The 20,631-nt window shown below is 44.3% G+C and overlaps 2 protein-coding genes across 2 annotated transcripts in view; one reads left to right on the top strand and one right to left on the bottom strand.

Moving 5' to 3' along the window:
* Positions 1-20,112, top strand: part of LOC134791597 (tuberin) — a 43,814-nt gene extending 23,702 nt beyond the window's left edge. The window contains exons 31-55 of the mRNA XM_063762646.1: positions 323-404; positions 549-686; positions 901-1,014; positions 6,801-6,880; positions 7,367-7,447; positions 7,637-7,721; positions 9,231-9,370; positions 9,735-9,895; positions 10,060-10,161; positions 10,459-10,560; positions 10,725-10,826; positions 10,858-10,959; positions 11,123-11,224; positions 11,389-11,490; positions 11,522-11,623; positions 12,155-12,204; positions 12,419-12,645; positions 16,309-16,472; positions 16,969-17,084; positions 17,806-17,882; positions 18,194-18,353; positions 18,603-18,743; positions 18,975-19,157; positions 19,474-19,636; positions 20,063-20,112. Coding sequence (XP_063618716.1) covers positions 323-404; positions 549-686; positions 901-1,014; positions 6,801-6,880; positions 7,367-7,447; positions 7,637-7,721; positions 9,231-9,370; positions 9,735-9,895; positions 10,060-10,161; positions 10,459-10,560; positions 10,725-10,826; positions 10,858-10,959; positions 11,123-11,224; positions 11,389-11,490; positions 11,522-11,623; positions 12,155-12,204; positions 12,419-12,645; positions 16,309-16,472; positions 16,969-17,084; positions 17,806-17,882; positions 18,194-18,353; positions 18,603-18,743; positions 18,975-19,157; positions 19,474-19,636; positions 20,063-20,112 — 2,926 coding nt within the window. The remainder of the gene's footprint in view (positions 1-322; positions 405-548; positions 687-900; positions 1,015-6,800; positions 6,881-7,366; positions 7,448-7,636; positions 7,722-9,230; positions 9,371-9,734; positions 9,896-10,059; positions 10,162-10,458; positions 10,561-10,724; positions 10,827-10,857; positions 10,960-11,122; positions 11,225-11,388; positions 11,491-11,521; positions 11,624-12,154; positions 12,205-12,418; positions 12,646-16,308; positions 16,473-16,968; positions 17,085-17,805; positions 17,883-18,193; positions 18,354-18,602; positions 18,744-18,974; positions 19,158-19,473; positions 19,637-20,062) is intronic.
* Positions 1-20,631, bottom strand: part of LOC134791252 (small ribosomal subunit protein mS33) — a 271,224-nt gene that overhangs the window by 241,484 nt on the left and 9,109 nt on the right. The gene's annotated exons all lie outside the window — the stretch shown is intronic.

Below are 20,631 nucleotides of genomic sequence, written 5' to 3' on the forward strand. Positions count from 1 at the left end.
TTTGCTTGAAAACTGTAAATTGTGATGTTTTAAACAAATTGGCCTATCGCTTCTAAACCTATAAAATTACTGCCATAAGTGATGGCAGTCACGATTTCAATTTAGAATATTCAAAAACATTTTGGTGGTAAAACTAACACACACGGAACGTGGTTTTGTATGCATGTGATTAATTTGCTTTTTGTATTTTGAGGCGGTTTGCGTTTGTATTAGATTATTCAAAATTGGTTAGGGAAGTAAATTACAAATCATTGTTATAATAGGTAAATCAGCTTTTATGAATGCAATGGAGTGTTATTATATGGAATCTTACGGCTTTCAGACAAAACTCGGCGGAATACAACCCCATAGTAGAGGCGCTCAACAATTTCACGCAGCGCTTCGAAAAGATCTCAAAAGAAGTGGTAAGTTTACTTGCTTTTCACCTGAAAACAGCAAATGGAGGATTACTTATGTAGTATTTGCGTTTGGTGTCAATGTCAAGTTTAGGATTGAGGCCACAAAGGCAGTTCAGTATCGTGTGTAGATGTAGAGGCCCCTTGTTACAGGACACGGAGGAGGCGGCGTGGTCGCGCGCCGGCGAGCTGGCGGCGGGCGCGTGCCCGTGCTGGTGCGCGGACTGGGCCGAGGTGCACGTGCGCTCGCCCTCCGGAGACGTGTCCTGGCTCATGAGGGTGCAGAACCAGGTACACAGGAGACTGTCTGTCCCGTCAAAATACGTCCACACCTGATTTACCTCAATTTTAATGTTTAAGTACACTTTGTTTTCGTTTTCCCTCATAAGAGTTAAATAGGACCACTCGCTACATGTCGGCTAAACGTTGAAAGGATGTCCTCTTAGTAAATTTTAAATGTAAAGACAGCAGACAGTTATTTAAGCGATATATTTTGGTATTGCAGATGGGCTGGGAGAACCAGGAGTCGTCACTGCAGGATATCCTCGCGCTGCTGGCGCCCGCGCCGGCGCCGCCGTCGTCCGCCTCCAGCGGCATCGGCGACACGAGCACCAACAATGTGAGAACTACCACATTATATAACTCACAGCTACACCTTCAAATCCACACTTCAAGGGAAGGCGCTTGTTCAGACAAAATAGGCTTAGAAGAGTTGTACATTGCAAGGTGAAATATGGCTTGTAGTTAAATGTCTACTTGGTACTTTATGATTTTTACAAATTACAAATATTTTATAAATTTATTTAAGAGCGCTCTTACAAGAAAAGTCGAAATAATGCAAAATTGATGATACTAGTCGACGAAATTCAGGACTTTGCGCTCATTATTAGAAACAATGAGTACGTGTTCCAGTAAAAGCGTCTTCTTATCTTTATAAATATCGTTGTAAATATTAGAAAAAGGACTTATTAAATTAGTAATGATTTTTTTTCTGATGGTCGTTTCCGAAAAACCCCGTGAAGCACTGAATGGCGAGCTCTTATTTGGAAATGTTGAGAATTTTACTCTGCTAAACCTGGCTATTTTGTATTACTAATACCCTGTACTTTAGGCATATCAAACTATATTTTTCCTACATACCTTTGAGAAAGAGAAAATCAAAGTAAAACGAACTCGATTTTCTCTCCGAAACAAGTGTCAATTCCTACGAAAATCTACTTAATATCGAAGTCATTTTCATACTCAAGCAATGTGCAACGTTTGCTTATACTGTTGGTATACATTAGTGTTTATGAAATTCTACTATAATTTTTTGGCAATTTTTTGAAAACTACTCTATATTACCGATGACGCGCGCTGCGCCAGCTCAGTGCCGCGGCAGAGCTTGTAGAGGCAGGACGTGTGTCGGTCGGCTCCGCACATTTTCAACGGCGACGACGAGGTTTTTTATCATTGTGTGCGGCGGGCGCCGTGTAAAACGCTATACTGTGTGCGTGTAAACCGCAACGAGAGACTTTGATCCTAGCACCGTTTTTATAGTATTATAATTTATAATGGTACAGTTTAATAAACTACCGGACAGGATTAAAAATATTTGAAACGACCTGACATTCTATATGTATTTATTTGACTCAAGATAGTTTGACTCAGGGTCTGATGATGGAGCCGGAAGGTGGTCACCGGTATCAATCAACCATGCAACTAAACCACTTCGTGTTTAGGCTCGTTTTATTCATCTCAACAAGATCTTTGACACAAGATAGTACTCAGGGTCTGATGATGGAGCCGGAAGGTGGTCACCGGTACCAATCAACCATGCAACTAAACCACTTCGTGTTTGGGCTCGTTTGATTCGGCTCAACAAGATCTTTGACTTAAGATAGTACTCAGGGTCTGATGATGGAGCCGGAAGGTGGTCACCAGTACCAATCAACAATGCAACTAAACCACTTCGTGTTTAGGCTCGTTTTATTCGTCTCAACAAGATCTTTGACTTAAGATAGTACTCAGGGTCTGATGATGGAGCCGGAAGGTGGTCACCGGTACCAATCAACCATGCAACTAAACCACTTCGTGTTTGGGCTCGTTTGATTCGTCTCAACAAGATCTTTGGCACAAGATAATACTCAGGGTCTGATGATGGAGCCGGAAGGTGGTGGTCACCGGTACCAATCAACCATGCAACTAAACCACTTCGTGTTTAGGCTCGTTTGATTCGTCTCAACAAGATCTTTGACACAAGATAGTACTCAGGGTCTGATGATGGAGCCGGCAGGTGGTCACCGGTACCAATCAACCATGCCACTAAACCACTTCGTGTTTAGGCTCGTTTTATTCGTTTCTATAAGATCTTTGACACAAGATAGTACTCAGGGTCTGATGTTGGAGCCGGAAGGTGGTCACGGGTACCAATCAACCATGCAACTAAACCACTTCGTGTTTAGGCTCGTTTGATTCGTCTCAACAAGATCTTTGACACAAGTTAGTACTCAGGGTCTGATGATGGAGCTGGACTGTGGCCACGGGTACCAGTCTACCATGTAACTGAACCACTTCGTGTTTGGGCTCGTTTGATTTGTCGCAACAAGATCTTTGACACAAGGTAGTACTGAGGGTCTGATGATGGATCCGGAAGGTGGTCACCGGTACCAATCAACCATGCAACTAAACCAGTTCGTGTTTGGCTTCGATTCGTCGCAACAAGATCTTTGACACAAGTTAGTACTCAGGGTCTGATGATGGAGCTGGACTGTGGCCACGGGTACCAGTCTACCATGTAACTGAACCACTTCGTGTTTGGGCTCGTTTGATTCGTCGCAATAAGATGTTTGACACAAGATACTACTCAGGGTCTGATGATGGAGCTGATGATGATAGACAGGTACCCGTCGCCACCTTCGCGCTCCATCATCAGACCCTGCTAGTAGCATTTTCGTTGGGGCCCACGGTGCCAACGGTAGGGAAAACGTTGGGATGAGGTTCGTTCCGTAGCCAACATTAATTTTGTATTGGCCCACCATCGCATTTACCAACATTCGCTGTGGCACAGATGCCCAACAATGGGCCTTTGTGTATTTTGGTACCGTTGGCTAAACAACGATAATATTCGTTGGCCCAATGATGACATATATCGCATTTACCAACATTGGCAGTGGCAGTGATGCCCAACAATGGGCCTTTGTGTATTTTGCTACCGTTCGCTAAATAACGATAACATTCGTTGGCCCAATGGTGACGAATACCGCATTTACCAACATTGGCTGTGGCACGGATGCCCAACAATGGGCCTTTGTGTATTTTGGTAACGTTGGCTAGTCAAGGATATCATCCGATCGCCCAATGATGACAAATATCGCATTTACCAACATTGGCTGTGGCACTGATACCCAACAATGGGCCTTTGTTTATTTTGGTAACGTTGGCTAATCGACGATATCATCCGATGGCCCAATGACGACAAATATCGCATTTACCAACATTGGCCGTAGCATTGATGCCCAACAATGGGCCTTTGTGTATTTTGGTAACGTTGGCTAATGAACGATATCATCCGATGGCCCAATGATGACAAATATCGCATTTACCAACATTGACTGTGGCACTGATGCCCAACAATGGGCCTTTGTTTATTTTGGTAACGTTGGCTAATCAACGATATCATACGATGGCCCAATGACGACCAATATCGCATTTACCAACATTGGCTGTAGCATTGAGGCCCAACAATGGGCCTTTGTGTATTTTGCTACCGTTCGCTAAACAACGATATCATCCGATGGCCCAATGATGACAAATATCGTATTTACCAACATTGGCTGTGGCACTGACGCTTAACAATGGGCCTTTGTGTATTTTGGTACCGGTGGCTAAACAACGATAACATTCGTTGGCCCAGTGAGCACAAATATCGCATTTACCAACATTGGCTGTGGTACTGATGCCCAACAATACCAGTTGAGTTTGCTTGTGGCGTCACTAGATGGCGTTACTGTCTCCAAACATCGAAGTTATAGTTATTTTCTCGATTATTCCGGATATAATCATAATATTTTTTAAAAGTAACTTATAAATCTAATAGCTATAACTATAAAATTTATACATAAATTAAAAAAAATTGTATTTTACCAACATTTTCTCAATTTAAATCTCAAAAAACATAAATCTCGCTTACGAAGTTTCGAAGTGCGGTTAGTATATATACAAATTAGAGTGTATAGTAAGTGTACTTGCTTCGGCAGTACATATACTAAAATTGGAACGATACAGAGAAGATTAACAACAACTGCTGCCTGGCCTAGGGCCTTCATGTGGATACAACCAATGCCTACCGTAGTGTAATTGTAATATTTATCAGCAAAGGCCCAACGTCGTATTACACAACCACTTACTTAACGTAGGGTAACTGTAGGACTCGTAAACAAAAGCCCATTACATAATTAGACTGTAGGCACACTATAAATTACACAACTATTTACCTACGGTAGTATTGTAAGAATCCTACACAAGGCCCAACGTTAAAGTTACAATGTTGGCCCTTTGTGGGACAAGCTGTGTTGGGCCTTCAACCTGGTGCACGACTACCTACCGACCTACCTGACTTGCCGTTGGGTAATTGTTGAATTTGCAAACAGAAGCACAACGAAAAAATTGCCCTTTTTTATTTTTATGCAGTTGGCCCTACAGCAAGCCATACGGCCAAATGTAACAATTAACCAACCATCAAACAAATATGTATAGGCCCAACCACGGCCCAACCAAAACCACCACCGTTGAATAATTGTATGATTTATTTAAATAGGCCCAACGAAAAAATTACTCTAATGGCCCTCTGTTGGGAATCTTCGGGAGGGCCTTTGACGAGGGCCCTCCAGCAAATCGTACGGCCAAATGTAACAATTAACCAACCATCAAACAAATGTGTATAGGCCCAACCACGGCCCAACCAAAACCACCACCGTTGAATAATTGTATGATTTATTTATATAGGCCCAACGAAAAAATTACTCTTATGGCCCTCTGTTGGGAATCTTCGGGAGGGCCTTTGTCGAGGGCCCTCCAGCAAATCGTACGGCCAAATATAACGGTTGCCCAACTAATACGTAAACAAAGGCCCAACAAAATCCCTACAAGAAAATGCTATTAGGGTGAGTACTACCTTGTGTCAAAGATCTTGTTGAGATGAATAAAACGTGCCTAAACACGAAATGGTTTAGTTGCATGGTTGATTGGTACCGGTGACCACCTTCCGGCTCCAACATCAGACCTTGAGTACTATCTTGTGTCAAAGATCTTGTTGAAACGAATAAAACGAGCCTAAACACGAAGTGGTTTAGTTGCATGGTTGATTGGTACCGGTGACCACCTTCCAGCTCCATCATCAGACTCTGAGTATCACCTAGTGTCAAAGATCTTGTTGAGACGAATCAAACGATCCTAAACACGATGTGGTTTAGTTGCATGGTTGATTGGTAATGGTACCTTCCAGCTCCATCATCAGACCCTGAGTACTGTCTTGTGTCAAAGATCTTGTTGAGACGAATCAAACGAGCCCAAACACGAAGTTGTTTAGTTACATGATAGACTGGTACCCGTGGCCACCTTCCAGCTCCATCATCAGACCCTGTGTATCTTCAGTGTCAAAGATCTTGTTGAGACGAATCAAAAGAGCCTAATCCTGTTACTACATGGTTGATTGGTATCCGTGACCACCTTAATCATCATCAGATCCTCAGTACCAGTTCGTTTTTAAACCCTCGTTGATACAAACTTTACAACCTATAGGTACCAAATGCAATGACGAAACATGTAAATAAGCGAGTAGGTAAGTACCTATAATTTCTTTCGAGTAATATACCTTCATAAGTACAAGTATGGGGCTATTCATAAATTACGTCGTTTCAAATGGGAGGAGTGGGGGGGGGGTCTGGACATCGGATGATGGTAACATGACGTAGGAGGAAACAGATTCATCCGAAGCTTGATTTTTGGATGATTTGAGGGGTGGGGGGGGTCAAAAATCGTCAAAAATAGATGACGTAATTTATGAACAGCCCCTATGTACATTTGCACTGCATTTAGTATTTTCGTACTTACCAAATAACAGTTTTAGAACTTTAAAAGTTAAGTACAGTTAGTGTTGTTATGGTTGATTTCAATATGCTTCGCGAAGGATCAAGAATGTTTAATCCATCATTGTAGTGCGAGTGTGGTAGAAGGGATCGGCGTACTGAGCTCGCACGGCCTGCCGCAGCGCGTAAAATACCTAAACTCGCTCAACGCCGAAATGTAATAGCGCTCTTAATACGCGATATAATCCCGTTTTGTTGTAATAATTGTACTTGTTCCGCAATCTACACCAATGATATTGTTCTGTCATAAGTGATTAAACTAGTATTATTTCTGCAGGCGTCAGAGAGCGAGAGCAGATCGCGCAGCGGCTCGTCGGCCTCGCAGGCGGCGCACGCGCAGGACTTACACAAGTCTAGGTACGTACAGTACATTTATTGCTTCCAACCTCCACATTTATACAAAGCTATTCACTGTGGTTGACTAGGGGCACCTAACCGTTTGTCACCATTAAAGTATTTTGTGAAATTGTATTGTATGGGAATTTTCATTGTTCACTGCTGAGTGACGTTGATCAGTCCGTTAGGCACTGGTTGGTGCAACCGCCCCTAAATTTTCACATTAAATTTTCAAGGACAAAATAATTCACGCTACGACATGAGGTCTTTAAAGAAGCGGGTATGCAACGCGTAAATGGCTCCTCCGATGTGGCTTATGTCCACGGGCGACGGTAACCACTTCCCATCAGGCAGCTCGTCTGCTCGTTTGCTGACTGTTACAAAAAAAAATATTTATTTAGAAACTGCTCAGGGCACACGTTGGTGTGTTCGTTAAAATTAGAATATTTTAGATTTGTTAATTTTGACGAATACGGGATATCTTGTAAACGAAGCGTTCTTTAACAGTTCCGACTCGGTGGTGGCGGGCGAGAGGAAGGCGCCGCACGCCGCCACGCACTGCATCGGCCCTCCTCACCAACCGCAACGGTAACACACACTATTATACCCACTAGGGGTGGTACATTACTTACATCATTCGATTATTTAGACTTCTCCCCGCTTGTCACACTTTTTCATAGGAAAAAGATCTGATACATTAGTTAAGCTATTACTCAGGTGGTTTTTATACGCAGGACGGAACAGGGACCATGACACATATTATTTGTTGTTCCGCAGTATGAGCACGCAGCCGATCAACATCCCCGGGTCGCCGGTGCGCGGCGCCGCGCACGACGACGACATGCTGCTCTACGTGCCCGAGGTAACTCACGTGTACTAGGCTTGTGTCGGTCATGAACTAAGAACTGTTAAGAATGAAATCCCATGAAGGACCGAAAGGAACTAAAACTTTTTGCGCGCTCTTAATCGGTCTTTAGGTCCTTTAGTTCAGTGAGATCGGTGAGCTGATTGACTGCGTGAAACGGAAAACGGACGGAACAAAACTCGCTAGCACAAGTGCGAACGAGATCAAAGAACGACGTGACATGCCAAAGCCCAAAAAGTATGAACGAAAATCAACTACTTTTCTATATATATATATATATATTTTTTTTTAACTGCGATAAGGTGTTTTTATGTTTAATATCGACATAATCATATCTTACAACTTGAATTATATTTAGTTACCAAATTGGAATAAAAATCGAGTGTAAAACCGATTCTTATTCATTCCCGGCTCTCAATAAGGTCAAAGACCGAACTGAACTAAAGGAACTAAAAGACCGAACTAGTTCGTTTGACCGATTGACCGAGAGCGGAGCGCTCCCTGTAGTGAACGAGCAGGCACAAGCCTAACGTGTACGGCTGCTATATTGCATAGACACAATATCAATGGATATCACAGCTGGGTGTACTAGCAACCATTTTTTATAACAAAGAAGAGGCTAATATCCACCATTCCCAAAATACACACAAACCCGTTGTACCCAAAGCCATACCGCGTAAACCAATTCTTTAGCTAGCCATACACGTAAGAATTTGTCCGTCAGATCTGTTTGTCCGGCGGACACATGCCCGTCAATGAATGGCGGGAAATTGAAACAGATTTGCCTGCCGGATGTCTGTCCGTTCTCAAAAACCAACGGATCGGACACGGAGTAAACAGATCCGAGAGCGGTCTGCGCGTGTGTGGCGTAGTCGCGGATCAGATCTGAGACGCGACCGGCGGACTAATCTGTGCGTGTATGGCTAGCTTTAGACTCCTCAAATTTTACTGGACACACTAGAGACGCATATGATCAGCGGCAGTGTAGGCAGGCAGAAGAGCAGACATTGGCTTATGACCAAGAAGAAGAGAACCAATCACTGCCTAGAGAGTGACAAATTAAACCCTATCACTAAGCCTCCGTAGTCCCGTCTGTCTGTCAGTGGGCTTTATTGTATAAACTGTATTAGGTAGAAGAAGTGTCCTTCTGTACAGAGGAGGACTCAATCAGAATATCACGTTTTATAACCTGACTTTAGCCACAGAATAAATAATAGTACTAGGTACAGAAGACTCACTATCTAACAAAACGCGTCTGTTACGATCAGGACAGATATGGCCGCTAGGTGGCGACAGCGCCACGCGCGGCTTATGGCTTTCCCCAAAATTGGGGCGGAACGTATGTACTTTTAGCTACCTGTAGCAAAGCGACAATATCGCGGAGTGAGCCACGCCTGCTTTAGCTTTAATAGTTATGTCCATACGAGAGATATGAACTTAATTGCTTTAAATGCTGTATGTATACATACAATAATCAAATTAATATTTGTGGCTAAAATCTCCCAGGGCAAGAGCAGACACCCAGTCCGGCGCTCCAACTCCTCGCCGGAGATGTCGTCGTGGAAGCTCCCCAGGGACTCGCCCACGGCCCTGGAGCCCCCCGCCGCCGACCCCTCGCTGCTCATACTACTGCCGGGCACCGAGCCGTGAGTAACATTACACATTCATTATACAACGGTTTAGTCAACTATAATGTTCATTATGCAACACTTAGTCACTGCGTGGAACAAAAGACATTAACGTGCTTTTAACCCAAAATGCCTGCATTTCATTTTACTCACTTTTAACCTCATTTTACTCTCATTTAGGGGGTGAATTCCGGGAAGAAAAGTATTCTATGTAATTTGACTGGTTGTAAAGTATTTGTAGGCCACATTTTATCCAAATCTGTTTAAATATGAGAGATGTTTGTTGTATACAAACTTTTGCATTCTTCTTCTGCATATATAATATCCGTAGGGTTATTGGTCCAGAGTTGACCGTATATGTAACAATAAATGATGTCCACAGCACACAGTCCCAGTCCCTCCACGCGTCCAAGAAAGCGAACAAGAAGAGCGACATGCGAGTTTCATGCGAGGCCATACCTGAAGAGATGTCCGGATCATCCCCCCTCGCCGCGCCCGTACCACCCCCGCACCCCCACCTCATGACCTACAACTCCGACCCAGGTTAGTATCCAACCCGCACGAAACATGCGAGTTTCATGCGAGGCCATATCTGAAGAGATGTCTGGATCATCCCCCCTCGCCGCGCCCGTCCCACCTCCGCACCCCCATCTCATGACCTACAACTCCGACCCAGGTTAGTATCCAACCCGCACGAAACATGCGAGTTTCATGCGAGGCCATACCTGAAGAGATGTCCGGATCATCCCCCCTCGCCGCGCCCGTACCACCCCCGCACCCCCACCTCATGACCTACAACTCCGACCCAGGTTAGTATCCAACCCGCACGAAACATGCGAGTTTCATGCGAGGCCATATCTGAAGAGATGTCTGGATCATCCCCCCTCGCCGCGCCCGTCCCACCTCCGCACCCCCATCTCATGACCTACAACTCCGACCCAGGTTAGTATCCAACCCGCACGAAACATACGAGTTTCATGCGAGGCCATACCTGAAGAGATGTCCGGATCATCCCCCCTCGCCGCGCCCGTACCACCTTTACACCCCCACCTCATGACCTACAACTCCGACCAATGTTAGTATCCAACCCGCATGAAACATGCGAGTTTCATGCGAGGCCATACCTGAAGAGATGTCCGGATCATCCCCCCTCGCCGCGCCCGTACCACCCCCGCACCCCCACCTCATGACCTACAACTCCGACCCAGGTTAGTATTCAACCCGCACGAAACATGTGAGTTTCATGCGAGGCCATACCTGAAGAGATGTCCGGATCATCCCCCCTCGCCGCGCCCGTACCACCTTTACACCCCCACCTCATGACCTACAACTCCGACCCAGGTTAGTATCCAACCCGCACGAAACATGCGAGTTTCATGCGAGGCCATACCTGAAGAGATGTCCGGATCATCCCCCCTCGCCGCGCCCGTACCACCCCCGCACCCCCACCTCATGACCTACAACTCCGACCCAGGTTAGTATTCAACCCGCACGAAACATGCGAGTTTCATGCGAGGCCATACCTGAAGAGATGTCCGGATCATCCCCCCTCGCCGCGCCCGTACCACCCCCGTACCCCCACCTCATGACCTACAACTCCGACCCAGGTTAGTATCCAACCCGCACGAAACATGCGAGTTTCATGCGAGGCCATACCTGAAGAGATGTCCGGATCATCCCCCTCGCCGCGCCCGTACCACCTTTACACCCCCACCTCATGACCTACAACTCCGACCAATGTTAGTATCCAACCCGCATGAAACATGCGAGTTTCATGCGAGGCCATACCTGAAGAGATGTCCGGATCATCCCCCCTCGCCGCGCCCGTACCACCCCCGCACCCCCACCTCATGACCTACAACTCCGACCCAGGTTAGTATTCAACCCGCACGAAACATGTGAGTTTCATGCGAGGCCATACCTGAAGAGATGTCCGGATCATCCCCCCTCGCCGCGCCCGTACCACCTTTACACCCCCACCTCATGACCTACAACTCCGACCCAGGTTAGTATCCAACCCGCACGAAACATGCGAGTTTCATGCGAGGCCATACCTGAAGAGATGTCCGGATCATCCCCCCTCGCCGCGCCCGTACCACCCCCGCACCCCCACCTCATGACCTACAACTCCGACCCAGGTTAGTATTCAACCCGCACGAAACATGCGAGTTTCATGCGAGGCCATACCTGAAGAGATGTCCGGATCATCCCCCCTCGCCGCGCCCGTACCACCCCCGTACCCCCACCTCATGACCTACAACTCCGACCCAGGTTAGTATCCAACCCGCACGAAACATGCGAGTTTCATGCGAGGCCATACCTGAAGAGATGTCCGGATCATCCCCCTCGCCGCGCCCGTACCACCTTTACACCCCCACCTCATGACCTACAACTCCGACCCAGGTTAGTATCCAACCCGCACGAAACATGCGAGTTTCATGCGAGGCCATACCTGAAGAGATGTCCGGATCATCCCCCTCGCCGCGCCCGTACCACCTTTACACCCCCACCTCATGACCTACAACTCCGACCCAGGTTAGTATCCAACCCGCACGAAACATGTGAGTTTCATGCGAGGCCATACCTGAAGAGATGTCCGGATCATTCCCCCTCGCCGCGCCTGTACCACCCCCGCACCCCCACCTCATGACCTACAACTCCGACCCGGGCAAGTATCTTCATTTTCAAGGTTGCTACTTGCAACCACAAAGAAGATTGGAAACCTTCATATTACCTACAAATCTAAATTATTAAATACTAAAATTGATAATTATAGTATTTTAAAGTTAGATATGTTTGCAGGTTCGGGCTCGGCGCCCGAAGATGGGCCCACGCCGCAGCCCATACAAAAGGTACGTGCTTTCTATTCATTAAGTTATGATGTGTACGGGTAGATCACAATTAAAACGAATCAGGTACCCCGAGAAGGTGGCATTTGCAACTGTGTCGAAATATCTTAAATTATAAAAATATATGTTCAATTATGAATTTTGTATGTTGTCAGCTAAGTATTTAAGGATCATAATAGATTGAAAGCGACCTGTAAAATTTGGTATTGTCGGTCAGGTGGCGAGCGACAGCATCGTGCAGGGCGTGGCGGCCGCGCACGCGCACAAGCCGCCCGCCGCGCCGCGCGTCCCCGCCTCCCCCTCCATCCCCTCCACCCCCTCCATCCCCGCCACCCCCGCCGCCGCCGCCGCGGGCTCCATGAAGGAGCGAGACGACCTGCCGCCGCTCTCCCGCTCCAAGCGCTCCAACACCATCTCCGTCATGAGCCCCACGAGACGACACAGGTACACACACAGTTTACTACTCCAAGGGTCGGCTCATTTTTGAATGAGAGTAAACCGCAGTACCCGCCGTCACCCATTTTAAGAACGTCAAAGAACCATAATAGTGTTTTCACACACACACACACACACACACACAGATTTTCAATCTATAAACACTGTATTCACTTCGAAGTCTTTTATTTTAATAAATATTATACGACATTATTATTATTTATCAGCGCATCGGCTTGTGGCTTACGACAATTGTTACATGTATGTGAGAAATACGCCTTAGAACACGGACTTAAATACAATGTAACTAAAAGTAATTTTATGGTATTTGACCCCGGCAAAAATAGGGTTAATGAGGTTCCTCCCACCTCCTAAATGGTATTCCACTAGAGAGGGTGGGAAGCTCCAAACATTTAGGTCATATTGTTACGTCTGACTTAAAGGACAATCTGGACGTAGAACGAGAACGGAGGGCTCTGTCGGTTAGGGCAAATATGATTTCCCGTAGGTTTGCGCGATGTACAAGGGAGGTAAAACTTACCTTCTTTAAAACGTACTGTACTTCCCTGTATACGTGCAGCTTATGGAGGTTCTATACGCAGCGGGACTACGGGGCCCTCCGGATCCAATACAACAACGCGTTCCGGGTATTGATGGGGCTGCCTCGTTTCTGCAGCGCATCAGGGATGTTCGCAGAAGCGCACGTGGCCTGCTTTTATGCGACTATGCGCAAGCGATGCACATCCCTGGTGCGCCGGGTGCGGGCCAGCCCCAACCCTATCCTGTGTGTGATAGCGGACAGACTTGACTGCCCGTATATGAGACACTGCTGCGAAATGCATGTTTCCAACAGTGTCTATATATTGTAATATTTGTAATAGTTAATTAGGTACTAATATTAGGAACGTAAGTCTACTAACAAATCTGTATGAGTCCATAGTTGCTCGAAATAAATATTTTCATTCATTTCATTTCATTACACAAAATGACTAAGTTTTAGTATGCAAGTTGTATGAAAACTACCTCAAAACCGCAAAAATGTAACCAGCCAAAAAAACTGTGTTTTGAAAATATGTGAGGAGGTGTGTGTGTGTGTAGGAAACCTGCATACATCCGCGAAGAAATTCAAAAGGTGTATGTGAAGTCCCCAATCCGCATTGGGCCAGCGTGGGGACTATGGCCCAAACCCTCTTGCGAGTGAGAGGCAGGGTTGGGCAGTATTTCAATTACATGTATTTGAAATACGTATTTGAAATACATTTTAGTATTTTGTATTTGTATTTCAAATACTACCTGGAAAAGTATTTTGTATTTGGTATTTCAAATACTGCACTCACATGTATTTTGTATTTTGTATTTCAAATACTTCAAGCTTCAAAATACATTTCTACAAAATACATTTTATTAAATTCTATGATCCTAAAATGGAATGCTTCTTTTTTATATAATGTACGACTTGTACGAGGGCAAATAGGTACAATGCGTGAGCTATGACAAAAAACAACTGTCAATCTTCAAAAGTGTGACCAAAAATGAAATGCAAGTGTGTGCGTAAATTGTCTATGTGAGATCAAAAATAGTGATGTCATGTTACAACTAGGGATGTACCGACTAGTCGCCTACTAGTCGGGAAAGCCGACTATCCGGCCACATTTGTAGTCGGCGATTAGTCGGCGACTAGTCGGCAAAAATGGCCGATTAGTCGGCACTTTATTAGTGAAAGAAAAACAGAAAAAATAAATCAACAGTCATTATTTACCATAGGTATTATGTTTATTTTACTAAAATACCTATTCAGGGTGCAAACGAAAATTATTGTTCATATAATTGACCGTTTGATCGTTATCGTATGTTGGTGGGCTGGTGTTTTCCTCTACAGGTCGATCTCAACTGATTCTCGTGTAATTTCATGTGCAAGTTCGATATTTTTTTTTTATTATTATTCAGTTTTTGTTTTTTTTTTTTAATGGTGGAGCCATGAGGAACTTTTAACGTTATTACAAAATTTAGGGACTTAGACAGGGTACGTTTTACGTACAGACGCTGACCACAGGGGATATGTTCTTAACTGGCGACTACGTACGGGAAATAGGGCCTTAGAAATACCTCCTACAAGCTACTTGCTGTACTGACGGTCTGCACAGGATCGCAAAATAAAAGAACTAAAGACAGAAATTGAACGAGGATTCTTGTGATAGGTCTTTGAACCTGATGACCGACTAGTCGGCTAGTCGGCCAAATCAATAGTCGGTACATCACTAGTTACAACATATTAATAATCTGTCGACGTTTGATTGCTTTATCGACTACTTTTTCAAATGTGTTATTCTAAACGTTAAAATTCTACGACATTATGACGTATAAATAACACTTGCACTGCGTGTGCTATCAAAATCGTTGCAGACTTATCTTAATGTATTTCTTACTGTGTTGGAAAGTGAAGTTTAAATTTACCGCTAAACATGAGCACCTTCAAAAAGGTATAACAATCGTTATTATTTGAAGTCGGTTATAAAAGCTAATATCTTTATGATGTCTTGTGAAGAAATAATTACATAGCTATTAATATACCGACAAGTTATCGATACTGTCATATGAACATTTTGTCAAGCCCTAGCGTAAAGTAACAGGTTATGTTTTTACACAAAATATTTTAAATTATAGACTAATATGATAAAATATTAGCACACAAAGGAAGAAAAACTTATAATGAACTGTATAAACCGGCTTCTTACACTTTGTACGCTGTTAATTTGACAAAATATCGTTAAGAAAATTTCGCTTGGAATATCATAAATCCTCTGAAATGAGTATTTGCTTGGATTATTTGGCCCTGTGACACTGCAATCCGGAACACTACAAGACACCATCTTCACTGAATTACTTTATTTATTTAATACTTTTCGTCCTAACCTAATCCGTGTATATTTTTCAATTTGAAAATTACCGTGATACGCTCTTGGCCGTCCGCGGCCGTCGTCAAACTCAAAAGTGGTTACGTTTTCTCATTGGTAGTCTGACTCTTTCGCACTCATGGGATGTTCATATACGTGATGGCTTCCCTTTCGCACACTTAAGCTGTCTGTTAAGCGCGAGCGCGTATTCTATGTCTGTGCGCGAGCTATTCTGCGCGGAACTTTTCGTCAACAGCCAGGGGATAGAGTCATTGCAGTAGTTTCCGTCCATGCTCTAGTTTTCGACCACTTGACAGATTAGCAAATAATATATTTCATTTTTAATTTACTATTTGCAGCAATGTAGGTTTATATTCAAATTTCGTCAAGTGGATGAAAACTAGAGCTGTACGAAAACAAGCGTAATGACCCTATAAGTTTTTAGGAAAGGATATTCGTTAAAAAAACTAAATGATTAAACAAAAAAAATAAAAAGTATTTTGTATTTGAAATACATTATTTTAAACACTGTAATTTGTATTTTGTATTTCAAATACCAGTCACCAAAGTAGTTTGTATTTGGTATTTCAAATATTTTTAAAAATGTATTTTGTAATTTGTATTTGAAATACGTGGAAGCCAGTATTTTGCCCAACCCTGGTGAGAGGAGGCCTGTGCCCAGCAGTGGGACGTATATAGGCTGAATGATGATGATTGAAAATATGTAGTTTAAACTACTTCAAACAATAGTCAACCCCTATTGTTATTGTTTGTACAGAGACCAGTCATCAACAATATCGACGTCGTCGAGCGGGCGGTCCACCGCGTCGAGCAACGTGAGCTCGAGCGGCGCCGGCGCCGGCGGCGGGGTCACCCCCTCCTTCGTGCTGCTGCAGCTCTACCACAAGATGAGCACCTACCCCATCACCCCGCCCGTGCCAGGTATCGTTTCAACTTACACATTTTAATTTCCAAGACTTCCCACTCCCCCTGCACTCTCGGTGACGCCCTTAACTCTAGGGGTGTAACATGTGCGTCACCCAATCCTTTATGAACATGTACACTCCTTTTTTGAAGAACCCGATACAGTATTCAGGGAAACCTCAGCAGGGAGCTCATCTCACAACCGAAGCGTCCGGCATCTTATAAAATCCAACTGTACTCTGGCAACCCAATTTGTCAGTAGAAAAAGACGCCATTTTTTTTTTTAATTTGCTGCGTTTTTTTACTGACGGAAATGGCTTGCCTAACGATTTCTTTAAAGACTCAGTAAAGAAAAAACCAACAAACCTCTTGCCTCTGCCCTACCCTACGTTTTCCGTCCAAACATAACCTCTACGCCAGTATGTCAATTTGACTTTTTATTTAAATAGTGTCCTCAATAAGAGTAATAAAAGTTTTCTTTTGTTGATAATGTGATACATATCTGTTTGGACAGGCGAGGTGCCCAGCGCGCAGAATCCTCTCGCAGAACGGCCGCTACTAGTGTCCGGCGTTCAACACGAACGCACCATCAAGAACCTAGACCGAGTACCGCCCATCGAAACTTACAAGGTGACATAAATATTCAGCCTCTACATTCTAGAATGCGACTCAGGGGTAAAAGGGGCGTTCTCGCGGCAATTTTCAGGCGCAATCGGGTAGCCTAAGCCTTTCGATAACTATTCCCAACTACAGCCAAGGAGTCTTTACGAAACTTTCGTAACGTGCGATCAGTCGCACATAATTATTTGTACATAAGTTTCAAAGACACTCATCGGTACGAGCCGGGGCTCAACCTTAGGTTTGAAAATGGCACGTTACAGCTAGGCCACCGCCGCTACCGACACTGCCATAATTCGTTTTTTTAGCATTAGAAAAAAAAGTGTACGTGTATTTTTATTGAAAAACACTTTTGAAAAATAAGTTATGGCAAATATGTAACAATTATGAATCATATACGATTATTTATATCATTTTACTTTTAAAAAAAGCGTTTTTCAATTAAAAGACACGTCAAGATCGCGTAGTATGTTTCTAATGCTAAAAAAACGAACTATAGACTTCATATCATTGTAATATGTTCGATAAACTGTCAAAGAAATTCAAAGGCCCCCAACCCGCAATAGACTAGCATGGGGACCCAAGCCCTCTCGCGCATCAGGAGAGGCCCGTGCCCAGCAGTGCGACGTGTATATGTTGTTTTTTTTTCATGTATACTGTCAATAATTACGCAATATAATTAATGTCTTTGTAGTCTATTCAAATGGTATCGAGTGCTAATTCTGTGTGACAGGTGGGCGTGTTGTACGTGGGGCCGGGACAGCAGGACAACGAAGTAGAAGTGTTGAAGAATGAATACGGCAGCGTCAGGTAAACTCCCCATGCAACTTACCAAGGTTCTTTGTAAAATCTTGACAGTATTGGTTTTAGGTTACGTTATGCATTTGTTACGGTGTGGTGTAATCGGGCATTAGAAACTTCTTTAACGTGCGTCGTTTTTAAAATTCATTAATCAATAGTAACTACATTAAATTAAGTATTAAATAGTTTTTTTGGTTTGAAATTCTGCTGTGGGTTATTTTGTTTTAAAGGTTATTTTGAATAATATAAATCAAAGTGGCATGCTCATGGGATTTAATACTTTTCGTACAAGTAGTTTCAGTCACGGTTTACCTTTACAGATATGCAGAATTCCTCGGGCAGCTCGGCACACTAGTATCTCTAGCAGGCAGCGGCGCTGGTCTCTTAGAAGGAGCCCAGCAACAGCCTCTGTTCCTTAATCTGGAGCAGGGAGGCAAAGACGGCAAATACACGTATGTGTGGCACGACGACGTCATGCAGGTGTGTACACTAATCCTGCATCTTAACCGACTTCAAAATGTCAAGATTTCATTTTGTTGAGATCTTTGTTTTTTTAATGAACTGGGTATTAAAATAAAAATTATGGTATTTTAGTGTGTCGCTAGCAGTCGGCCGCTGTTAGTGTTTAAATCTATTTTGGAATTTTTCGCTTCCGAATTCAACAATTACTCCTTGACGAAATATAGCAGTTTTCTTTCTCTCTTCCTCATTAATGTCTTGTGTGGTCAGGTGCTGTTCCACGTGGCGACGGCCATGCCGGTGTCCGCCGCCGACCCCACCTGCAACGAGAAGCGCAAGTACATCGGCAACGACTACGTCTCTATAGTTTACAACGACTCTGGGGGCGACTTTCCTATACAAACAATTAAGGTAAGCCAAAATCTGACTAAAACTTCCCCAAACAAACCATTAAGTCCGTCAAAACCGAAAGTTGACTAAAAGTTTATCATATTATATGTCCCCCGAACGCTGGCAATAAGGAAAGCAATACATTGGCAACAACTACGTATTGGAACAAGAAATCACTTGTTACAATCAAAATCCTGGTCATGGCACCAATTGCACCAAAAACGTTAGACTAACGTTTCTTTTTGTCCACAGGGCCAGTTCAACCTGTGTATCGTGGTGGTGGAGCCCTGCGAGCACGGGCTCCACCGCGTCCACATCAAGACCAAGGACGAGCGGATCCGCACCAAGTTCCTGCCGCACCTGGAGAACTGCGCGCACGTGGTGTCCGACCACTGCGCCGCCACGCTCGCCCGCCAGCTGGCGCTGCACTGTGCTGTAAGTATAGTCTACTTGCAAACTTGTCATATAAGTAATCGTGTTTTTAAAACTTTCAAAATATTTTTTTTTAAGTTTCGACTCGCTCGTCTTACGCGCGCATGCCGCGCGAGTCTAGACACTCTAACTGAGCTTTATAACCGACTGAGCCCCTTTATTGCACACCAAGCGTAGCAACACGCGTAAAACGCGTCATCTGGGCGCAATATAAATCGAAGTGGTCGAAAGTCCTCGCGGGCGAAACGCTTCGTCCGGTCAGGCTTTAAGGCCGCTACTCAGCAATGAGAGTCGGCGTGAAAGATTCCGTTCCCCACAGCTGGCGTCGCACATCTCGCAGTCGCTGTCGATGGGCGGCGGCTCGGCGCCGTACGCGAGCAACTCGCTGGAGCGGCTGCGCCACATCAAGCGGCTGCGGCGCCGCGTGGAGGACGAGCGCCTCGCGCACGCGCGCCGCGCGCCCAAGCCCTACGCCCCGCAGGGTACATCCTACACACTACTATATTAACTGTACAACCTTTTTCCACGCAGGGTTCCACGAGTTCATAAAAGGAACGTCAAAACGAATTAGCTGTATAGTCCGACAAGAAATTGTAGATAATTATTAAGGGCGCCACTTCCTACGTAACTGTCACATTTTTGACGTAAAATGCTTGAACGTGGCAACAATTTAGTATGGAAATTTTTTAGATCCATTTTATTTAATTTCTGCTATTTTATGTCGCACTGTATTTATGATTGTCCGACACACAAAATAAAAAATAACTATGCTTTTAATATCCTAAATATATTTAGTAAAATCTACAAAAAAATATCAAACAAATGGTTTTTACTTGTACGACTTACCATTAAAAAGTAGGTTTCTAAATTAGTTCGCAATAATAATTATTAATTAATATTCATTACAGGAGACACGGCGCGCCGGGTCGCCATGGATGACTTCAACGACTACACTTAAATACCTCGCCGAGCTGCTTGGCCGAACTACGTCGGTCTAAACGAACCGACTCGGCCTAGTCCAAACTACCGCCGAACTGAAGTCGACCTAATCGAACTCGTTCGGCCGAATCAAGCGGCCTAGTCGAATCGAGGCAGACTAGTTGGGCTCTGGGACTGAGTTAGCCTTATCGAACCGACTAGGCTGAACTGACTAGGCCTAGTCGAACCGACTAGGCCGAACTGACTAGGCCAGGCCAGTCGAGCGAACTTAACGCGTCATAGTACCGACTGAAAAAAAATTGAAAATTATACTTATTTTGGCGCGTTAACACTTCCCTTCATGTATGTAAATATTGTTGTTTATTTCGTTTTATATGAGAAATAAATACAACATTCAAGTTTGACTGAGTGAATTGCTTTATGTTTGGGCAAGCGAAGTTTTTGAAGTATGTACCTGTAGCCAGTCCTGTACACATAAAGGCAGAGCCTTATTGTTTACGAAATATGCTGCATCTCTTTCTATTTTATATGCGACGAA

The sequence above is a fragment of the Cydia splendana genome, chromosome 6, assembly GCF_910591565.1.
Source record: "Cydia splendana chromosome 6, ilCydSple1.2, whole genome shotgun sequence".
Classification (NCBI taxonomy): Eukaryota; Metazoa; Arthropoda; class Insecta; order Lepidoptera; family Tortricidae; genus Cydia; species Cydia splendana.